This window comes from Pseudoliparis swirei, chromosome 24, assembly GCF_029220125.1.
Source record: "Pseudoliparis swirei isolate HS2019 ecotype Mariana Trench chromosome 24, NWPU_hadal_v1, whole genome shotgun sequence".
In the NCBI taxonomy this organism is placed as follows: domain Eukaryota; kingdom Metazoa; phylum Chordata; class Actinopteri; order Perciformes; family Liparidae; genus Pseudoliparis; species Pseudoliparis swirei.
In genome coordinates, this window is record NC_079411.1 from 22,105,814 (window position 1) to 22,124,801 (window position 18,988).

Consider the following 18,988-nt stretch of genomic DNA (forward strand, 5'->3'; position numbering starts at 1 on the left):
CTACGCGTGCGCGTTGTGTTCTCTTCACATCTGCAGCGGGGCTCTGTCTCGCTCACCAGATTCGTCACACATTCACAAACATATTGCTGGAGATCTTCAAGCCTCCGTTCATATCCATTTCGGCGATTACGATTGTATAAGTGAGCAGTGCATCACAGCCACGTAGGAAGAAATACATTTAATAAAAAATAAAAATAAAAAGATCGCCCGACCTGGTTTCGATCTCTGTCACGCAAAATGAAACTGCAATCTAAGCCGCGCAGTCTGTGCGCTGCGCCACCAGATATTAGTTTCAACTCAAGTAATTGATATATTCAACCATTACGTCACATCTTTTGTTTCATGGAACAGTTTGGCGGAGGGGATCTGAAACAACTGGTTACCTTGTTAGGATATTTACACTTTGAAACATGTTTAGCGATGCTTGTTCGCAACGCAACAGCCACACAATACCGACAACAACTAATTGACTTTCGTGACGAGTATATAATGACGATGGTACTGTGAACAGAGATTAGAAACATTGCGAACACTGAACAACAGGAAGAATGGAATACTAGTAATGTTCCATCGACAAAACAATGTAGAACATATTGCTGGAGCTCTTGAAGCCACATGTCACATCTATTTACGATTGTACAAGTGAGCACTACACATCACACATGAAGAAACACATATTTTTATAAAAAGATCGCATCATGATACAAAAATAATATTGATAAACTATATTGACATAATTCAAGAGTTTAGAAAATGATGCACAGCTGTCACATCTTGCAATCACAATTCCAATCAAGCAAGGACATAATTAGCAACATCTGTATAAAAGGAAACTGTGTCAGACAAACAAACGGAAGGGAAAAAAGACAAGAAGCTTCGATGGATCCACTTATGGTGCAAGAATTGCTTCAGTTCAAGCTAACAAATGCATTCCCTTCACATTTCCAAAAAAATGATGTCTGAATATTATTTATAAAAGCATCACAAAACATGTTTGGAAGTATTTGAATATCCGCCCAAGGTAACCAATTGTTTCAGGTTGCCTCGACCAAACTGTTCCCATGACGCATACGAGTTGTGACGTAATGGATGAATATCAAAATTACTTGACTTGCAGTTAATATCTAGTGGCGTAGTGCATAGACTGCTGCGCTATACAGTGGCCAGATTTTGCTTGAAGGAGATTGAAACCAGGTCGTTGCGATCTTTTTATAAAAATATGTGTTTCTTCATGTGTGATGTGTAGTGCTCACTTGTACAATCGTAAATAGATGTGACATGTGGCTTCAAGAGCTCCAGCAATATGTTCTACATTGTTTTGTCGATGGAACATTACTAGTATTCCATTCTTCCTGTTGTTCAGTGTTCGCAATGTTTCTAATCTCTGTTCACAGTACCATCGTCATTATATACTCGTCACGAAAGTCAATTAGTTGTTGTCGGTATTGTGTGGCTGTTGCGTTGCGAACAAGCATCGCTAAACATGTTTCAAAGTGTAAATATCCTAACAAGGTAACCAGTTGTTTCAGATCCCCTCCGCCAAACTGTTCCATGAAACAAAATATGTGACGTAATGGTTGAATATATCAATTACTTGAGTTGAAACTAATATCTGGTGGCGCAGCGCACAGACTGCGCGGCTTAGATTGCAGTTTCATTTTGCGTGACAGAGATCGAAACCAGGTCGGGCGATCTTTTTATTTTTATTTTTTATTAAATGTATTTCTTCCTACGTGGCTGTGATGCACTGCTCACTTATACAATCGTAATCGCCGAAATGGATATGAACGGAGGCTTGAAGATCTCCAGCAATATGTTTGTGAATGTGTGACGAATCTGGTGAGCGAGACAGAGCCCCGCTGCAGATGTGAAGAGAACACAACACACGCACGCGTAGGGAAACCAGTAGGTTTGAAAACCAGTAGGGGTGTAACACCGGTACACGACGTGACCAGTGGCCATCCATATTTGTCTCTAGTGTCCTCCCAGCTGGGTGTTCACACACACACACGCACACACACACACACACGCACGCACACACACACACGCACACACACACACGCACGGATCTGACACCCTGTTTCTCCCGCTTCCTGCTTCTTCTACAACGGTCGCTGTGAGCAAGACGGAGCGATCAGTGGCGGTGAAGGCAAAACACCACCGACACCACCCGACACCACCCGGTGCGACCTGCTGGTCTCAGCCCGACCCAGGAGACCGAGCTCCGGGAGCGCGGGTTCCTCTCGGGTCCGGACTCCGGATCCTCTGCATCCGGAGACCATGCGCGGCGACCTGGACGGAAACAGACTGTGAGTCACAAAATAGGCTCGTGTATTTTTGTTATTCGAGCCGCGGACAGTGTGAGGATCAAGTTGAACGCGGTGGTTCATTAACACTGAAGCTGTGTGTGTGTGTGTGTGTGTGTGTGTGTGTGTGTGTGTGTGTGTGTGTGTGTGTGTGTGTGTGTGTGTGTGTGTGTGTGTGTGTGTGTGTGTGTGTGTGTGTGTGTGTGTGTGTGTGTGCGTGCGTGTGTGTGTGTGTGTGTGCGGCTGTTTGTTGATCAATTTGCGTCAATATGCGCGAGCGATATAGATCATAACCAATAATTTCACCATCGATCTTGTTATTGCTCCACTCTTCTCATGTTTAGCGACCCAAGACATTTATCAGACCTTGACTATTTTTTTTTTTACCAGTTTGTCCTCCAGCATAGTGCATAACGGCGTCATAACGGCGTTATGCACAATATCAGGGACACAAGGTATTATCAGTGTTAACCAGCCAAATGTAATCTAGTCTAGGTCACATAGAGGGGTCTTGGTCTATGACCCCTTAAATTAAAGCTGTATGTCTGTTTGTGACCCCTCGTCACCAGTGTCTATAGCTCTGGTCCATTCAACCAGTGAATTATATTATTTATTTTATATATTTATATTCTTGCCTTATTTTTGTCCCAATTTTTTTAACTTGTAATTTAGAAGAAAAAGATCCTTTAAGTTTGAGGCTACATTAGCCAACAGCAGCATAACTCACCCCAATCTCCAACTGAACTGTTGGTGGTCGCGTTGCATTATGGGCAATGTAGGCTCCAGGTTGTCAGGGAAGACGAACATAGAATAAAAACACATTTATCTGGTTCTACTGCATCCATGTTATTCAATTTTAATAAAGCAGTGCGAGTCTGACAATGTCAAATCAATGGAGTTTTCCTTTCTCTCAGAACCGGTTTCCCCGACCTCCAGGTCCACTAGTCTCACAATGTAAATTCACATCACATCACATGTTTTGATTAGATTGATCATCTTTTTATAAATCTTTGAATCAATGTACCTACTTGTGGGATTAAGACTGTGTCACATTGTGTTGATTGAATCGATGCCCCCCCCCCCCTCCATTTACCACCAGCTTACTCTGACTGGCACCAGTTATGAGACCCCAATGGACCTGGTTCCTGTCGGCGCGCTGCCAAGACAGCAAATCTCCTGACCCGGACCAGGAGAGGGAGCGGCGCTGGGCGCAGCTGTTCGATGAGCTGGACGTCAACAAAGATGGACACATCGACATCCTCGAACTGCGGACGGGGCTGGCCGGCCGAGGGCTCTCCAAGAGCTCCCTGGAGAAGGTGAGACAGCAGGACACCTGTATCAAACCCACCTGTCTGTTTACGGGGACACGACTCAAGTTATATGTTTGTTTGTGTGATACAATGTAATAAATACCCACACCCACACCCCCATCTGCCATTTTTGTTTAATTATTGCTTTGTTCTTCAACTTTTTAAACCATTTCCTGATCCAATGAGGCTGGGGAAAAGTTAGGGTAGAAACCCATTGAAGTCCTTATTTTTCATTTTGGTTACTTGCAGTGTTGATGAATATGACCCTAAAGGTCATCGTGAATTCATAATTCGGTGTGAAAGGGAAACCAAAGGTCTAAACAATAAAAGGCAAATGTATACAATGATAATCAAAGTAAAAAATCAAGCTATAAAAATCAAGCGTCAGATTATTCGGATCCAAGTGGGATTTTTATTTTAAATTGTGTAATTTGTGATTTTAATGCGTTGACCTCCGTTTGAGGAGGCTCCCCGGTGTGAGTCTAATCATCCCCCTTTCGCTACTTAACCGCACGTATACACTCAAATACAGCTTACTGTTTATAGCGAGGCCTTTAGAGAACTTCCTGGCGTTCGTGTTCTTCGCTATAGGGCTTGTCATCTGACACGTTATCTTCATCAGTCAATCAATAAATCACCCCTTATCTGTTCTCTACTTAAACTGTGTTGAACAACACACACAGATCAGGGCTCCAGACTAACTTTTTTTACTAGGAGCACAGTGGCCCCTAACTTAAAATTTTAGGGGCGCAAGCAGAAAATTTAGGGGCGCACACAGGGTTTTTCCTGGGTCATAATGGGTCTTCGGTGCTCCCCCAAAAAAATGTTTGCGCGCTGCGCGCGCACCATCTATTCAAGCAAGTCGAGCTATTGAGTGAGTGATCAGCAGCTGGCCTATCTGTCCATTCACGCACCTCACAGTTGTGTATTGATCAGACAAGAAGACATGCTTATCAACTCCAGTGGTTCCCCTACCATTATAACAGGGTGAAATCTCCACCCGCCACTCTGTAATTTTCGTCTACCCCCCGTCAACAATTCTCGGCTCGCGTGACAGAGCGATGCGCGCACCGACATCGAAGTTCTGCCGTGATGCGCGCTGCGGGTGAGCACACTCTCACCACCCCCACCCATTGATTGAATGCATTCATAGAAAGCAGTTTCTTTTAGGAAACGGAATCAAAAATAAATATTACTATGCAGCACGTTCTCTTTTCAATACCATCTAGGGTTTGATGATGTTATGATTAGAGATGCACCGATCAGGTTTTGGTGCCGATCACCGATCACTGAAATCAGTATCTGCCGATCACCGATAATACCGATCACCGAGTCGATTGAAGCATTCTATTTATTGTGTAGCATTATTGCCTAGGACTATGAGGAAATACATATATAAAGCAACTCAAACATTAAAGAAATTACGATTTCTTTAAACATTTAGGACTTTACTTTGAAAATGTCCTAATTGATACATTAAAATTGTTTGATTGCTATTGTAGGGGATTTCAGATATGTATGGAACACATCTGCATTATTCATTTCCTGGAACTCTTGGGTAATCTATATACAGGACTTTTCTTAACATACAAAAGACTGACTAATTTTGATAAACTCTTCCTTGGTCCAGTAAAAATGTTTTAATGTTAGCATAATTTAAGCTAAATCTCAGAAATGATCTATAAAGATACAAAATCAGTTCATTGTTTACTTTTATATGTTCGTGTATGATTTGTCGACATCTTATTTTGAAAAACGGATGTTGTTTCACGTGGTTCTTTCCGCTAATTTGCAAAACCGTCACTTAAATCCTTCCGCTAACTTTATCAAAATCCTCGCGCGCTCCCGATCGAATGCGTTTACCGTCAACATCAGTCTCTAGGGGCAGACATGTGAGAGTCGGCTGAGTTGACCCAGAGATTCAACTCGGGGGACGGGGACGCCGCTCGGTGGTGAGGATCCCCTCGTGGACCTCTCACTCTGCGGCCCTCGCCCTCGTTGTGTCTCCGTTGCGGTGCGCCTCTTTTCACACATTAGCCCCCCCCCCTCTCACACACAGGCCAGCCTTCTTCTTCTTCGGTTTTCGTCTCCTTTCTTCTTCTTCTGGAGTTAATGTCGGTTAGCAAACCAGTCATTCAGGCATTACCGCTAACTATAGTGGGCTGAAGTGTAGAACAAGTTTGTAAGCAACAAAAATATTTAATAACAAAAAAAGAAATCTGCAAATTTACTGGTCGCGCATGCGCGAGTTGATGAAAAATTTACTCGCACTGTCTAATTTTAGGCGCAAAATGCGACCATTTGGTCGCAGTCTGGAGCCCTGCAGATAGAGGCCCGCTATCAGGTCCATAAAGTACCGCTTGCTTTAAAAGTCAACTAGAAGTGGCATCTGGCTAGACTGGTGACACACCGTTGTGTCAACAGACGTCCGGCTCTCTCCTTCTGTGCTGTTGTCTCGTGTGTGAGAGAGAGAGGGAGGGGGGGGGGGGGGAGGAACTGCTCCTCTCCACATTTTTTTTATTCGTTTAGTAATATAAACATAAAACAATTACAAAAATGTCAGAGATAAACATAAACATATATATACACACATATACATACAGGACTGTCTCAGAAAATTAGAATATTGTGATGAAGTTCTTTATTTTCTGTAATGCAATTCAAAAAACAAAAATGTCATGCATTCTGGATTCATTACAAATCAACTGAAATATTGCAAGCCTTTTATTCTGATTTATTGCTGATTATGGCTTACAGCTTAAGAAAACTCAAATATCCTATCTCTAAATATTAGAATATCATAAAAAAGTATACTAGTAGGGTATTAAACAAATCACTTGAATCGTCTAATTAACTCGAAACACCTGGAAACACATTTTCAAATGTTTGATTTTGTTTTGCTGTTATAAATCTTTTTTTTTACTTGGTCTGAGGAAATATTAAAATTTTATGAGATAGGATTTTAGAGTTTTCTTAAGCTGTAAGCCATAATCAGCAATATTAAAAGAATAAAAGGCTTGCAATATTTCAGTTGATTTGTAATGAATCCAGAATGCATGACATTTTTGTTTTTTTAATTGCATTACAGAAAATAAAGAACTTTATCACAATATTCTAATTTTCTGAGACAGTCCTGTATACACACACATACATATACACACATACATATACACACGCATACATACACACACATATATACACATACACACTCTCCACATTTATTGAACATCCAGTGAAGGCCTGCTGTGAGAATCATCCCATTATTATCATTATCGTCTCCACCAGGAAGTAATGTGATTGGCTGTGTGTTGGGCGTGTGTGAGTGAGTGTGCATGTCTGTGTCCGTCCATGGCTGATCTTACACACCGCTGCACCAAACTGCATGTTACTTTCTCTCTCTCTCTCTCTCTCTCTCTCTCTCAAACAGTTGTTTCTGTGAATGTGAAAATATACTCATGGATGTGAACGTATGTCCCCACAAAGTACATTTTACATGTGCGTGTGTATTACATGTTAAACTGTTTGTGTGTGTGTTGGTGTGTGTGTGTGTGTGTGTGTGTGTGTGTGTGTGTGTGTGTGTGTGTGTGTGTGTGTGTGTGTGTGTGTGTGTGTGTGTAAAGGCCGGCATGTTGTCTATTTTAGGTCAAGGAACAAGACTGTGTAAGATGAGAACGATAACCTTTTTCTTACACTTGATCCCTTCTCACAGATTGTATCCTGTTTTAAGACACATTTATTTTTGTGTTGTAGAAAGAAAGAAAATTACCACACAAAGTTACTTGAATTCAATTAGTTTCAGAAGTTTCTTTAATCCTTTTTTTCTGTAAAAGATTATTTAAAATGTCTGGGAAATGTTGAACGGACCACCAGCAGTAGACCTAAACAACTGGTGATGACACAAATAGAAAGCTTTGCTTTAGGTCATAAACCAATAAGGTTATAACACTACTGATTTAGACTATGTTGGAGATGATATAACAGTATATTAAGCTGTTTCCATACTTTCTGACAATATTTCAATAATGATACCAAATCATAGGTGAACATTTTCACAAATGGTATACACTTAATTGTATTAACAAGACCTTCAAATAAATTAAATTCATAAACTACTGCAAATGCAGAGCTACCAGCTGCATGGTCAACGAGAGAGACAATAGTAATCTGTATTTTAAGACCATTAGAATGTGTCGTGTAGTTCAACACACAAATAATTAAAATAACAAAAGTGTCCAATATGTTACACTTTTTTATGGAGCTCATTCCTCGACAACATAATGTAGGGTCATATGTCCAACAGGTGGCGAGGTAGAGGAGTATTTAAAGACTACAAACATGGAGTGCAATCTTGATCTTGTTGTATTTTGCAGCAGTCAGGGTCACCTCTGTTGTATTTGCACATGTGTGCTGTTTGTACAGAATTAATCATATATTGCATTTACAATAATCCAACAACATTATACGATGATCCCGGTGTGGATCGGTGAAAACAAAGCGTTGACACAATGCACATTAGATTGTTTTTTTTAAAGCATGTTTGGAACTTTACAATCTTTACAACCTGCCGTCTGGCTAACTGTAAAGTTGTCAGCCCCCGACCAAATACTTTTTTTTAATTGCCCTGTCTGTCTGTATTTTTAGATCGTGGAGGCCGGGGACACCAACCAGGATGGAGTACTGGACTTTCAGGAGTTCACCCAGTACCTTCGCACCCATGAAAAGGAGCTCAAACTCATGTTTAAGAGCCTGGACAGGAACAACGATGGTCTGTAGCAGCCAACAGCTGAAATAACAATTGATGGCACTATTACTTAAAATAGTTTATATCTAGAAAACTATCTTTTCCTCTCTCTCTCTCTCTCTGCGTGTGACCGGTGGATGTTTGCAGGTCAGATCGACGCAGCAGAGATCCAGCACTCTCTCCACACCGTCGGTGTGGAGATTAGCCTTAAGGATGCCACCAGGATCCTGCAAAGGTTAATATCTGATTATACGTCACATTAGGGTCTGAACTGAGAACATCCACCTACCTGGCTTGGCAGTTAACAACTCCCAACACTGAAAATGACCTCCAATATTTACACCTGGGCTAAAACAGTGAGTCTAAAAGTGTCTCACTGGCTCTAAGCTTCGATGACAACACAGGTTTGTAACATAGAAGAGAGCTTTCAGCTTCACCGGCTTGCATGGTAGTTCAGAAATCACTTGATATGTACATTTATACTCAAATTGAGAATCCCAATTTCAACCTCAAATAGTGAGCTTAACTATCTTACACACCAACACAGTTGAAGAAAACAATTTCCACTTCCTCCTAGAACTGATCTCTGAGTGTGTTGAGTAAGCGGTGTGTTTAATGCTCTGTCATTCAAAGATGTTGATATTCAGTGAGTGTAGATATTTTTTTGAAGTGTCCTACATCTAAGCTTTGCATCCTGAAATGATAAAAAAAAAGGACACTTGGCTAGATAAATGATCGTTTCCACCCTCTTTATGCGCATCTCCAGTCCATCCCTCCCCCGTTGATGTCATGGCACAATGAGCCAGGCCGCGGAGCTACATGATACTTATTTAAGTTAAGATCAGACTCAGAATCAGCTTTATTGTCCATATATGTGTGACCATATATGGAATTTGACTCCAGTTACACGTACGCTCTCGTCATACATACATGGATTATACAAATAACAAGATAAATATACACATAAACTTTAAAGACAACAGAGCAGCAACAGGTTTGTACAATATGAAAACAACGACAATTCAATTCAATTCAGTTTATTTGTATAGCCCAATTTCACAAATTACAAATTTGTCTCGGAGTGCTTTACAATCTGTACACATAGACATCCCTGCCCCAAAACCTCACATCGGACCAGGAAAAACTCCCAAATAACCCTTCAGGGGGAAAAAAAGGGAAGAAACCTGGAGGAGAGCAACAGAGGAGGATCCCTCTCCTAGGATGGACAGATGCAATAGATGTAATGTGTACAGAAGGACAGATTTAGAGTTAAAATACATTCAATGAATATGACAGAGTGTATGAATAGTTCATAGTAGGCATATTCCACGATGGAGACCTCCACGATCCATCAGGCAGATGGCGGTGGGGAGGAGGAGTCTCAACAGGACAGTGGCGTAGTCATGAGCAGGAATTCCACGACCCAGACGATCCATCAGGCAGATAGATCTATGCCGTCTCATAGGGTCCGATGACCCCATGAGACGAAAGTCAAAAGGACTTCCGGGAGAAAGCAGAGTTAGTAACGTGTGATTGAGAGATGAAAATTCATCCTTAAGGAGAGAAAAAGAGGAGATAGGTACTCAGTGCATCCTGCTATAAGCCTATAGCAGCATATCAAGGGGCTGGACCAGGGCAAACCTGATTCAGCCCTAACTATAAGCTCTGTCAAAGAGGAAGGTCTTAAGTCTACTCTTAAACGAGGTGACTGTGTCTGCCTCCCGGACTGAAATTGGAAGCTGGTTCCATAAAGAGGAGCTTGATAACTAAAGGCTCTGGCTCCCATTCTACTTTTAAGACTCTAGGAACTACAAGTAGTCCCGCATTTAGTGCTCTAGTGGGGCAATATGGTGCGACAAGCTCCTTAAGATATGATGGAGCATCACCAATCAAGGCTTTGTAGGTTAAGAGAAGAATTTTAAAAGTGATTCTTGATTTTACTGGGAGCCAGTGCAGAGCAGCTAGTGCAGGAGTGATGTGATCTCTTTCTTAGTTTTAGTGAGAACACGAGCTGCAGCATTCTGGATCAACTGAGGGACCTAAGAGATTTATTAGAGCAGCCTGCTAATAAGGAGTTGCAGTAATCCAGTCTCTGAACCAATTTTTCTGCATCTTTTGAGACAAGATGTGCCTGATTTTTGAAATATTACGATGAAAGAATGCAGTCCTTGAGATTTGCTTTACGTGGAGTTAAAGGACAAGTCCCGATCAAAGATAACGCCAAGATTCTTTACAGTGGTGTTGGATGCCAGGGCAATGCCGACTAGAGAATCCACATCACCAGATAATTGATGACTGAGGTGCTCAGGGCCGATTAAAATTACTTTTTGTCTGAGTTTAACATCAAGAAGTTGCAGGTCATCCATGTTTTTATGTCTTTAAGACATGCTTGAATTTTACAGAGTTGGTTGCTCTCCTCTGGTTTTATCGATAAATATAGTTGAGTGTCATCTGCATAACAATGAAAGTTTATGGAGTGTTTCCTGATAATATTGCCCAAAGGAAGCATGTATAAGGTAAATAAAATTGGTCCAAGCACAGAACCTTGTGGAACTCCGTGATTAACGTTGGTGGTTATCGAGCCGTCATCGTTTACAAATACAAACTGAGATCGATCTGATAAATAGGATTTAAACCAAATTAGTGCCGTGCCTGAAATGCCAATCGACTGCTCCAGTCTCTGTAACAGGATGTCATGGTCAATGGTGTCGAATGCAGCACTAAGGTCTAACAAGACCAGGACAGAGAGGAGTCCTTTATCTGCTGCCATTAAGAGGTCATTTGTAATTTTCACCAGTGCCGTCTCGGTGCTGTGGTGTTTTCTAAATCCTGATTGAAATTTCTCAAATAAACTATTATGATGTAGAAAGTCGCACAACTGATTTGCGACCACTTTCTCAAGGATCTTGGAGAGGAAGGGAGGTTAGAGATCGGTCTGTAGTTAGCCAATACCTCTGGATCCAGAGTGGGCTTCTTCAGGAGAGGTTTAATAACAGCCACCTTGAAGGAGTGTGGTACGTGGCCTGTTAGCAGAGACACATTGATAATATCTAATAGAGAGCCGCCAATTAAAGGCAAAACGTCTTTAAGCAGCCTCGTCGGGATGGGGTCCAAGAGACAGGTAGACGTGTTCAAGTAGAAACCGTTGAAAATAATTGGTCACGGTTGATAGGAGAAAACCTCCAAATATACACCAGGGCATACAGCGGTTTCCAAGGCCATTCCACTTGAGGACAGATTGGCACTGGTTATGGGCAAGAGATTATTAATCTTGTCCCTAATAGTTAAAATCTTTTCATTAAAGAAGTTCATAAAGTCATTACCACTAAGGTTTATAGGAATGCTCGGCTCCACAGAGCTGTGACTCTCTGTCAGCCTGGCTACAGTGCTGAAGAGAAACCTGGGGTTGTTTTATTTTTTCTATTATTGATGAGTAATAGGCTGCTCTGGCATTACGGAGGGCCTTCTTATATGTTTTAAGACTATCTCGCCAAACTAAGCGGGATTCTTCGAGATTAGTTGAACGCCATATGCTCAAGCTTTCGTGACGTTTGCTTCAGTTTGCGGGTCTGAGGGTTATACCAGGGAGCAAATCTCCTCTTCCTCACTGTCTTCTTCTACAGAGGGGCTATCGAGTCCAGTGTCATTCTCAGAGAGCCTATGGCACTGTCAACAAGATGATCAATCTGGGACGGACTAAAGTTAGACCAGGAGTCCTCTGTTATATTGAGATGTGGTATCGAATCAAATACAGAAGGAATCGCTTCTTTAAATTTAGCTACAGCACTATCAGTTAGACATCTAGTGTAGAAACTTTTGACTAACGGAGTACACCGTAGTATAAATTCAAAAGTTATGAGGTTGTGGTCTGACAGAAGAGGATTCTGTGGGAAGACGTTCAAATGCTCAATGTCAACGCCATAAGTAAGAACAAGATCAAGCGTGTGGCCAAAGCTGTGAGTGGGTTTCTGTACTCTCTGACAGAAGCCAATCGAGTCCAACAAGGAGATGAATGCAGCACTAAGGCAATCATTATCAACATCCACATGGATATTAAAATCTCCAACAATAATAACTTTATCGGTTTTAAGAACCAAACTTGATATAAATTCTGAGAATTCAGATATAAACTCTGAATATGGACCTGGTGGCTGGTACAGAATCACAAATTGAATTGGCTGTAGTGTTTTCCAGGTTGGATGTGAAAGACTAAGAACAAGGCTTTCAAATGAGGTGTAGTGTAATTTTGGTTGAGGATTAATTAATAGGCTCGATTCAAAGATGGCTGCTACTCCACCTCCTCGACCGGTGCCTCGAGGAATGTGAGTATTAATATGACTTGGAGGAGTCGATTCATTCAGGCAGACATATTCTTCATGGCTCAGCCAGGTTTCAGTTAGGCAACATAAATCAATGTGATTATCTGATATTAAATCATTCAGTAACACAGCTTTAGATGACAGAGATCGAATATTTAGGAGACCACATTTAATAGACCTATTTTGTTGCACTGCTGAAATAATTGTGTTAACTTGTATAAGGTTATTGTGTACGACTCCTCTTCTGCTTACTTTTGATTTATTTAATTGAAGTGGCCGTGGGACAGACACAGTCTCTACTCTAAAGTCAAGGGTGGGTAACTGCTCGAATGGAAGAGCAGAGAAGGGTGTTAAACTACAACTCTGCTCCCGGTTCCTGATCTGAACCCTGGGTTGTCATAGATTAAGTCCGGTGATCAACTTGGTCATATTCGCAGAATTGGGGATGTTAGTGCAGATGGAGGTGTCTGATTAATTGTCCATCAGAGTGACGGTCAGTGGGAAGAAGCGGTTCCTGTGTCTGGTGGTTTTGGCGTACAGCGCTCTGTAGCGCCGACCAGAGGGGAGGAGTTGGAACAGCTCGTGTCTGGGTGTGAAGGGTCTCCAGTGATCTTTCCAGCCCGCTTCCTGACTCTGGAGATGTACAAGTCCAGCATGGAGGGCAGGCTGGAAGGAATAGTTCTCGCACATCCCTGGGGAGTGCTGGTGCTGGTAGTCCGGGTGCTGGGTTTGATTTTTCCCAGCCTCCAATGGTGCGTCCTGTCTGACAGCTGGAGGCTGGCACTGGGAAGCACCTGTTGAACCTGTTGGTGTTGACCGCTGAGCTGAAGTCCACAAACAGGACCCTTGCATATGTCCCTGGGGAGTCAAGGTGTTGCAGAACATGATGAAGTCCCATTTTCGACTGCAGGGGGTCCAGCAGGGGCCCTACGATGGCCTTCAGATGGGTCAACATCAGTCAGACGTCAGGGCGACGACCCTGTAGTCATTTAATCCTGTGAATGTGGATTTCTTGGGGAAATAACGGGGCACCTGGAAGAATAATGGGACTTCACACAGCTTCAGTTATTAGTTGAAGATCTGCGTGAAGATGGGGGCCTCGCTGATCTTCTGTCTGTGAAAGAGTCGACCCACCAGCTCTTCGCAGATCCTCAGTGCCGGAGGGGGGGGGGGGTTGTTTGGGAGAGGTGAGAAGCAGGCAGAGAGTGTAGGTGGTGTTCTGATGATGGGGCAGTTTGGGGATGGGGGGTGAAAGAAGACATTCAGCTCGTCAGCCAGTCTGTGATTGTTCTCAGTGGGGGGGGGGGGGGATGGTCTCCTTTAATTCGTGAGTACTTCAAGGCCTCTCCAAACTGACGAGGGGTCGTTGGCTGAAAAACTTTTTTCCAGTTTACTCATTTTTTTTCTATTGCTATTGTTACCTTCGCATTGAAAATGCGGAAGGTTATGTTTTGATCGCCGTGTATTTATTTATTTATTTATTTGTATGCGTGTTACTCGCATAACTCAAAAAGTATTAAACCGAATCGCATGAAATTTGGTGGGATGATTGGTTATTATCCGGGGACCATTTGATTAGATTTTGGGATTGATCGGGTCAAAGGTCAAGGTTGTGAAATGGTCAACATCTTCTTTTTACCATTGCGCGGTCAATTTTTATCCAATTGGCATGCAACTAATGCCAAAATGTTCATAATTCAATGCCCAATCTTGTGATATGCGAAGGTATGCGCTCTACCGAGTGCCCATTCTAGTTTTTTCAATGTCAAGATCTACACAACTTTCCTGCTCCTGGTGCCTGAATGTTGAACTGCATTTTTCTAATTTCTCCTCTTACTTTGTGTAAGCGTTACATTTCCTACTTTAGTGTCTTGAAAGCAGCATTAGTTTAGTAAATGTAGGTTAGATCTTAGAAAGCCAAGAAGCATCATTAAAGAATTCCATAATGCTATTTCTAAATCATTGCTCTCCCCCGCTGTAGCTCAGTTATACCTTAACGGCTCTACTGTCTATCTATTTCACGTCTTGTTTATGTGTTGGTTACTCAGAATGGACAAAGACGGCACCATGACCATCGACTGGACTGAGTGGCGAGAATTCTTCCTGTTTAAGCGTCTCACTAACATGGAGGACATCGCACGCTACTGGAAGCGCTCGATGGTGAGGCCACACACACCTGAACAAGAGCGGCTTGGCGTAGCTCTAAATGACAACATGGTTGGCTTCAAGCATCTGTTGAGACAATGCTTGCAACACAAACCCACATTATTTGCAGTGCTTCCTGTCGTCTTCAGCGAAACACTGAAGAGTTTGAGTTGTCACACATGGTGCTTGTTTTTCTTCCAACTCTTTCCCTCTCGCTTTCTCCCCTTTTCTCGTCATGATATCCGGTCGTCGTTCACTACACGACGGGTTCAGTAGATGTTGGATATAGGTGAGCAGCTGACGGTCCCCGATGATTTTTCTGAAGAGGAGAAGAAGTCGGGCTATGTGTGGCGGCAGCTGATGGCCGGAGCCTTGGCTGGATCTGTATCTCGGAGCGGGACTGCCCCCTTAGACCGCCTCAAAGTCTTCCGGCAGGTCAGTCAGATTGATTTTATAATCTTAGATCATTTGTCGGAGCGGTCACTAAAATCAACACACATTCGTTCGGAGTGTCACTTCCATACTTTGTTTTATTTGCCGAACAGCAACAGAAACATAAATTAAACTCATATTAAACAGAAAAACCTCGCTTTGTCTTGTATGCGGTCTTAATATGTGGTTGAAAAATAGTTTGCCCTTTCGCTCTCTTGCCGAACACACCTGGCTGCGCTCAGGTGACGTCTGCATATAGTTAACGCCCCCTTGATGTCATCACTGCATCATCGTCATCATCATAATCATATCAGCAATATGTCAACATGATTAACAGTATATCAGCATAATTTGATCTATGGGCAGTAGCAAGATTCCAATGTACCAACATGGATGAGATACAGAATCGATAAACACAAATAGGTGTCATGGCTTCTAGACTCCGGCCCCTCATTGACCGGTATAGGGCCATTCATACATTTATACATAGGAAGCCTCTTCTTTAGAGTCCTTTGTCACGTGTCCATATAATTTCAAGAAAAAGCCAAAAGAAATGGCTTCGACATCATTTGTGAAAGTTTATTTTGTATTTGTGGCACAGAGCTTCGAGACGAACCTCTCTGACTCTGTTCTTCCAGGTTCACGGCTTCGCTGATTTTAAAGGGAACGTGCTGAGCGGTTTCAAACACATGCTGAAAGAAGGAGGACTTCGCTCCATGTGGCGGGGCAACGGAATCAATGTGCTTAAAATTGCCCCAGAAACTGCTATTAAGTTCACAGCTTATGAACAGGTGGCGTATTATCACGTGTTCGTTATTATTACAACTCTTACATTCGGTTTACTTTATTCCTTCCCCTTTGCTCCGTAACTTCTAGATCAAGAATTTGATGCGTAGCCAAAATGAGACAAGAAATCTGAGGATTCATGAGAGATTTGTTGCCGGCTCTTTGGCTGGAGCTACAGCTCAGACCGCCATCTACCCAATGGAGGTAATATCAGGGTAATAGGCACATACATGATACCACTCATTACGTATCGAGGAAACATGAATGAAAATGAATGACGTCCTTGTTTCCTTTCTATCTCCTCTCTTCTCTGCACAGGTGCTGAAGACCCGTCTCACACTCAGAAAAACAGGCCAGTACTCAGGAATAGCCGACTGTGCCAAACACATCCTTCAGAGAGAAGGCGTCGCAGCCTTCTACAAAGGCTATGTACCCAACCTGCTCAGTATCGTCCCTTACGCAGGCATCGACCTGGCCGTGTACGAGGTCAGGAACACGTAACACCCCACTGCTGTCGCACTGCATCTCCTCAGTGTTTCCCTTCTTCTCACTCCCTCTATTCCACAGACTCTGAAGTTTGCCTGGCTGAACAGGAACAGAGGGTTAGCCGACCCGGGGGTCATGGTGCTGGTCGGCTGCGGTGCCGTTTCCAGCACCTGTGGACAGCTGGCGAGTTACCCGCTGGCACTCATCCGCACTCGAATGCAGGCACAAGGTCAGGATAACGGACTGATACAAATACTAATATGGGCCTTCAGAATTACAGGGGAAACATTTTTTAGATTGTCAACCACATACACTACCGTTCAAAAGTTTGGGGTCACTTAGAAATGTCTTTATTTTTCAAAGAAAAGCACTGTTTTTTCAATAAAGATAACATTAATCCAAAATACACACTATACATTGTTAATGTGGTAAATGACAATTCTAGGTGGAAACGTCTGGTTTCTAATGAAATATCTCCATAGGTGTATAGAGGCCCATTTCCATCAACTATCACTCCAGTGTTCTAATGGTACATTGTGTTTGCTAATCGCCTTAGAAGACTAATGTCTGATTAGAAAACCCGTGCAATTATGCAAGCACAGCTGAAAACAGTTATCCTGGTGATATAAGCTATACAACTGGCCTTTCTTTGAGCTTGAAGTTTGAAGAACAAAATTAATACTTCAAATATTAATCATTATTTCTAACCTTGTCAATGTCTTGACTATATTTTCTATTCAATTTTCAATTCATTTGATAAATAAAAGTGAGTTTTCATGGAAGACACGAAATTGTCTGGATGACCCCAAACTTTTGAACGGTAGTGTATGTGGTTGATGAACTAAAAAAGAAGAAGAAGCAACACCGCCATGACGCCCTCTTAACTTAGTCATCCAAACACGACTGATGTGCATCAGCACCACGTGCCACAGTTCCTCAGAGTCACATAGAGCGAGAGACTGTTGCTCACCCGTGTCTCTCCCCTCAGCTTCCGTGAAGGGAGACCCTAAACCCTCCATGTTGGCCTCGCTTCGCAGCATCTTGACGCAGGAGGGTGTGGCCGGACTTTATCGAGGCATTTCCCCCAACCTGCTGAAGGTCATCCCCGCCGTCACTGTGTCCTACGTCGTCTATGAGTACACGAGGATACTCCTGGGAGCGGAGATTGAGGGTAGGAGGGGCGGGAAGGAAAAGGCGTAGGAAATGGTTTGAGGTGGCTTTTTCGACTGCGAGCACGTACAGATCGGTTGGCAGTGCATGACGACACGGGCCTTGACTGTGGATGGATACATGGACCTGTGATCACAGGTTGTGAGTGTTCAGGACGGGATGGAATACAGGCCATGGAAGGAAAATAGACCCAAAAAAACCCAACAGATTATCTTTTTTATAGAATCTGTTGTCAAATACCTCCCCTGAACCGGCAGCTGCTGTGATGAGTTACGCGGGTGATGTATTGCATTGCAGTGCATTCAGTTGTGTGACAGCTAATCCCTCAGGTTCCTGCTTCTGGATTGACTTGGATAGATGAAGACGTGCATGAACGTGCCTGAGAAGGAACAGGTAAAGGAGGCCAGGTTACATTCCTACAGCATTATTTCTTTTCTCCTATAGGTGGTATATAGAGAAGATACACGATTGATAGGAGGACTGATTCAACTTCCGGTTGTGAGGGAACCTGAAGTCGCTGCACATCGTAGGAGTTACAGAGTTACAACTATGATTGACATGTCTTAAACAAATGTTACAGACACTAAAGTACAGAAATACTTGTAAAATAACAACAAGCATGTCTGAATTTATACCTCTCCAATGACGACTGAAACACATGATGTTGAAAAATCACTGCCGGTCTTGAGACTGTCAATCTCGTCATTCCTGTAAGGATTAGGATTATAACTGCGTAAAGCACACCTATTTCTTTTATAGGAGTGGAACTGCCAAAAGCCATATCAAGAAGCGTAAAGGATTCATAGTTACGACTCAAGCAATAATACTCATGTTTTATGAATGTTCCCAAGTTTGAAACACTACCGGGTCCACTGCCACACAGTATTTATCAGAAACTATGTGCGCACAATGTGCAGGTTCAACACTAAGCTAAAGTGTTTACGTTGTCTATATCATTAAAAACAATAAGAAATTAGATTTAATGCCAATGAACATTTTTGACGTGTCAGTATTTATCATGTGCGAATAAATGCATGGATGGTGCTGCTATTGTTAAATAAAAGCTGTGAGCTTTTTTTCTGACGAACTGACATTTTGGGACGTGGTAGTTTTCTGTAGACATGACATGAAATCACTGCACTAATACCTACCAATGTGTCCTGATTGAGTGTCTCAGCCCGTTTAACCTTAGCTACCCAGCAACAGCAGCTAAGAACGTGATATTCTTAACTGTCGTTACACTTCTATTGTTACACTCGTCCATTAAATACGGGTTCAATGAGTAGCTTTGTC

The 18,988-nt window shown here is 42.5% G+C and overlaps 1 protein-coding gene across 2 annotated transcripts; it reads left to right on the forward strand.

Moving 5' to 3' along the window:
* Window positions 1-1,648: 1,648 nt before the first annotated feature.
* Window positions 1,649-18,786, forward strand: slc25a23a (solute carrier family 25 member 23a). Of its 2 annotated transcripts, XM_056410196.1 has the most exons (12): window positions 1,649-2,309; window positions 3,406-3,622; window positions 8,258-8,381; window positions 8,505-8,592; window positions 14,725-14,836; window positions 15,098-15,256; window positions 15,892-16,044; window positions 16,130-16,243; window positions 16,358-16,525; window positions 16,607-16,754; window positions 17,514-17,696; window positions 18,140-18,786. In XM_056410196.1, exons 2-12 carry the CDS (start codon window positions 3,428-3,430, stop codon window positions 18,148-18,150), a joined length of 1,455 nt encoding a protein of 484 aa, XP_056266171.1. In that variant the 5' UTR covers window positions 1,649-2,309; window positions 3,406-3,427; the 3' UTR covers window positions 18,151-18,786. The 2 variants fall into 2 exon arrangements, with proteins under 2 accessions (XP_056266171.1, XP_056266170.1); XM_056410195.1 differs by having other exon boundaries at window positions 1,650-2,309; window positions 17,514-18,786.
* The last annotated feature ends 202 nt before the right edge of the window (window positions 18,787-18,988 follow it).

Coding starts and splice junctions, on each gene's coding strand:
- slc25a23a (XM_056410195.1), top strand. CDS start 3,428: ATGAGACCCCAATGGACCTGGTTCCTGTCGGCGCGCTGCCAAGACAGC. Junction 15,257..15,891: donor GCCTCAAAGTCTTCCGGCAG/GTCAGTCAGATT, acceptor CTGTTCTTCCAG/GTTCACGGCTTCGCTGATTT. Junction 16,045..16,129: donor AGTTCACAGCTTATGAACAG/GTGGCGTATTAT, acceptor CGTAACTTCTAG/ATCAAGAATTTGATGCGTAG.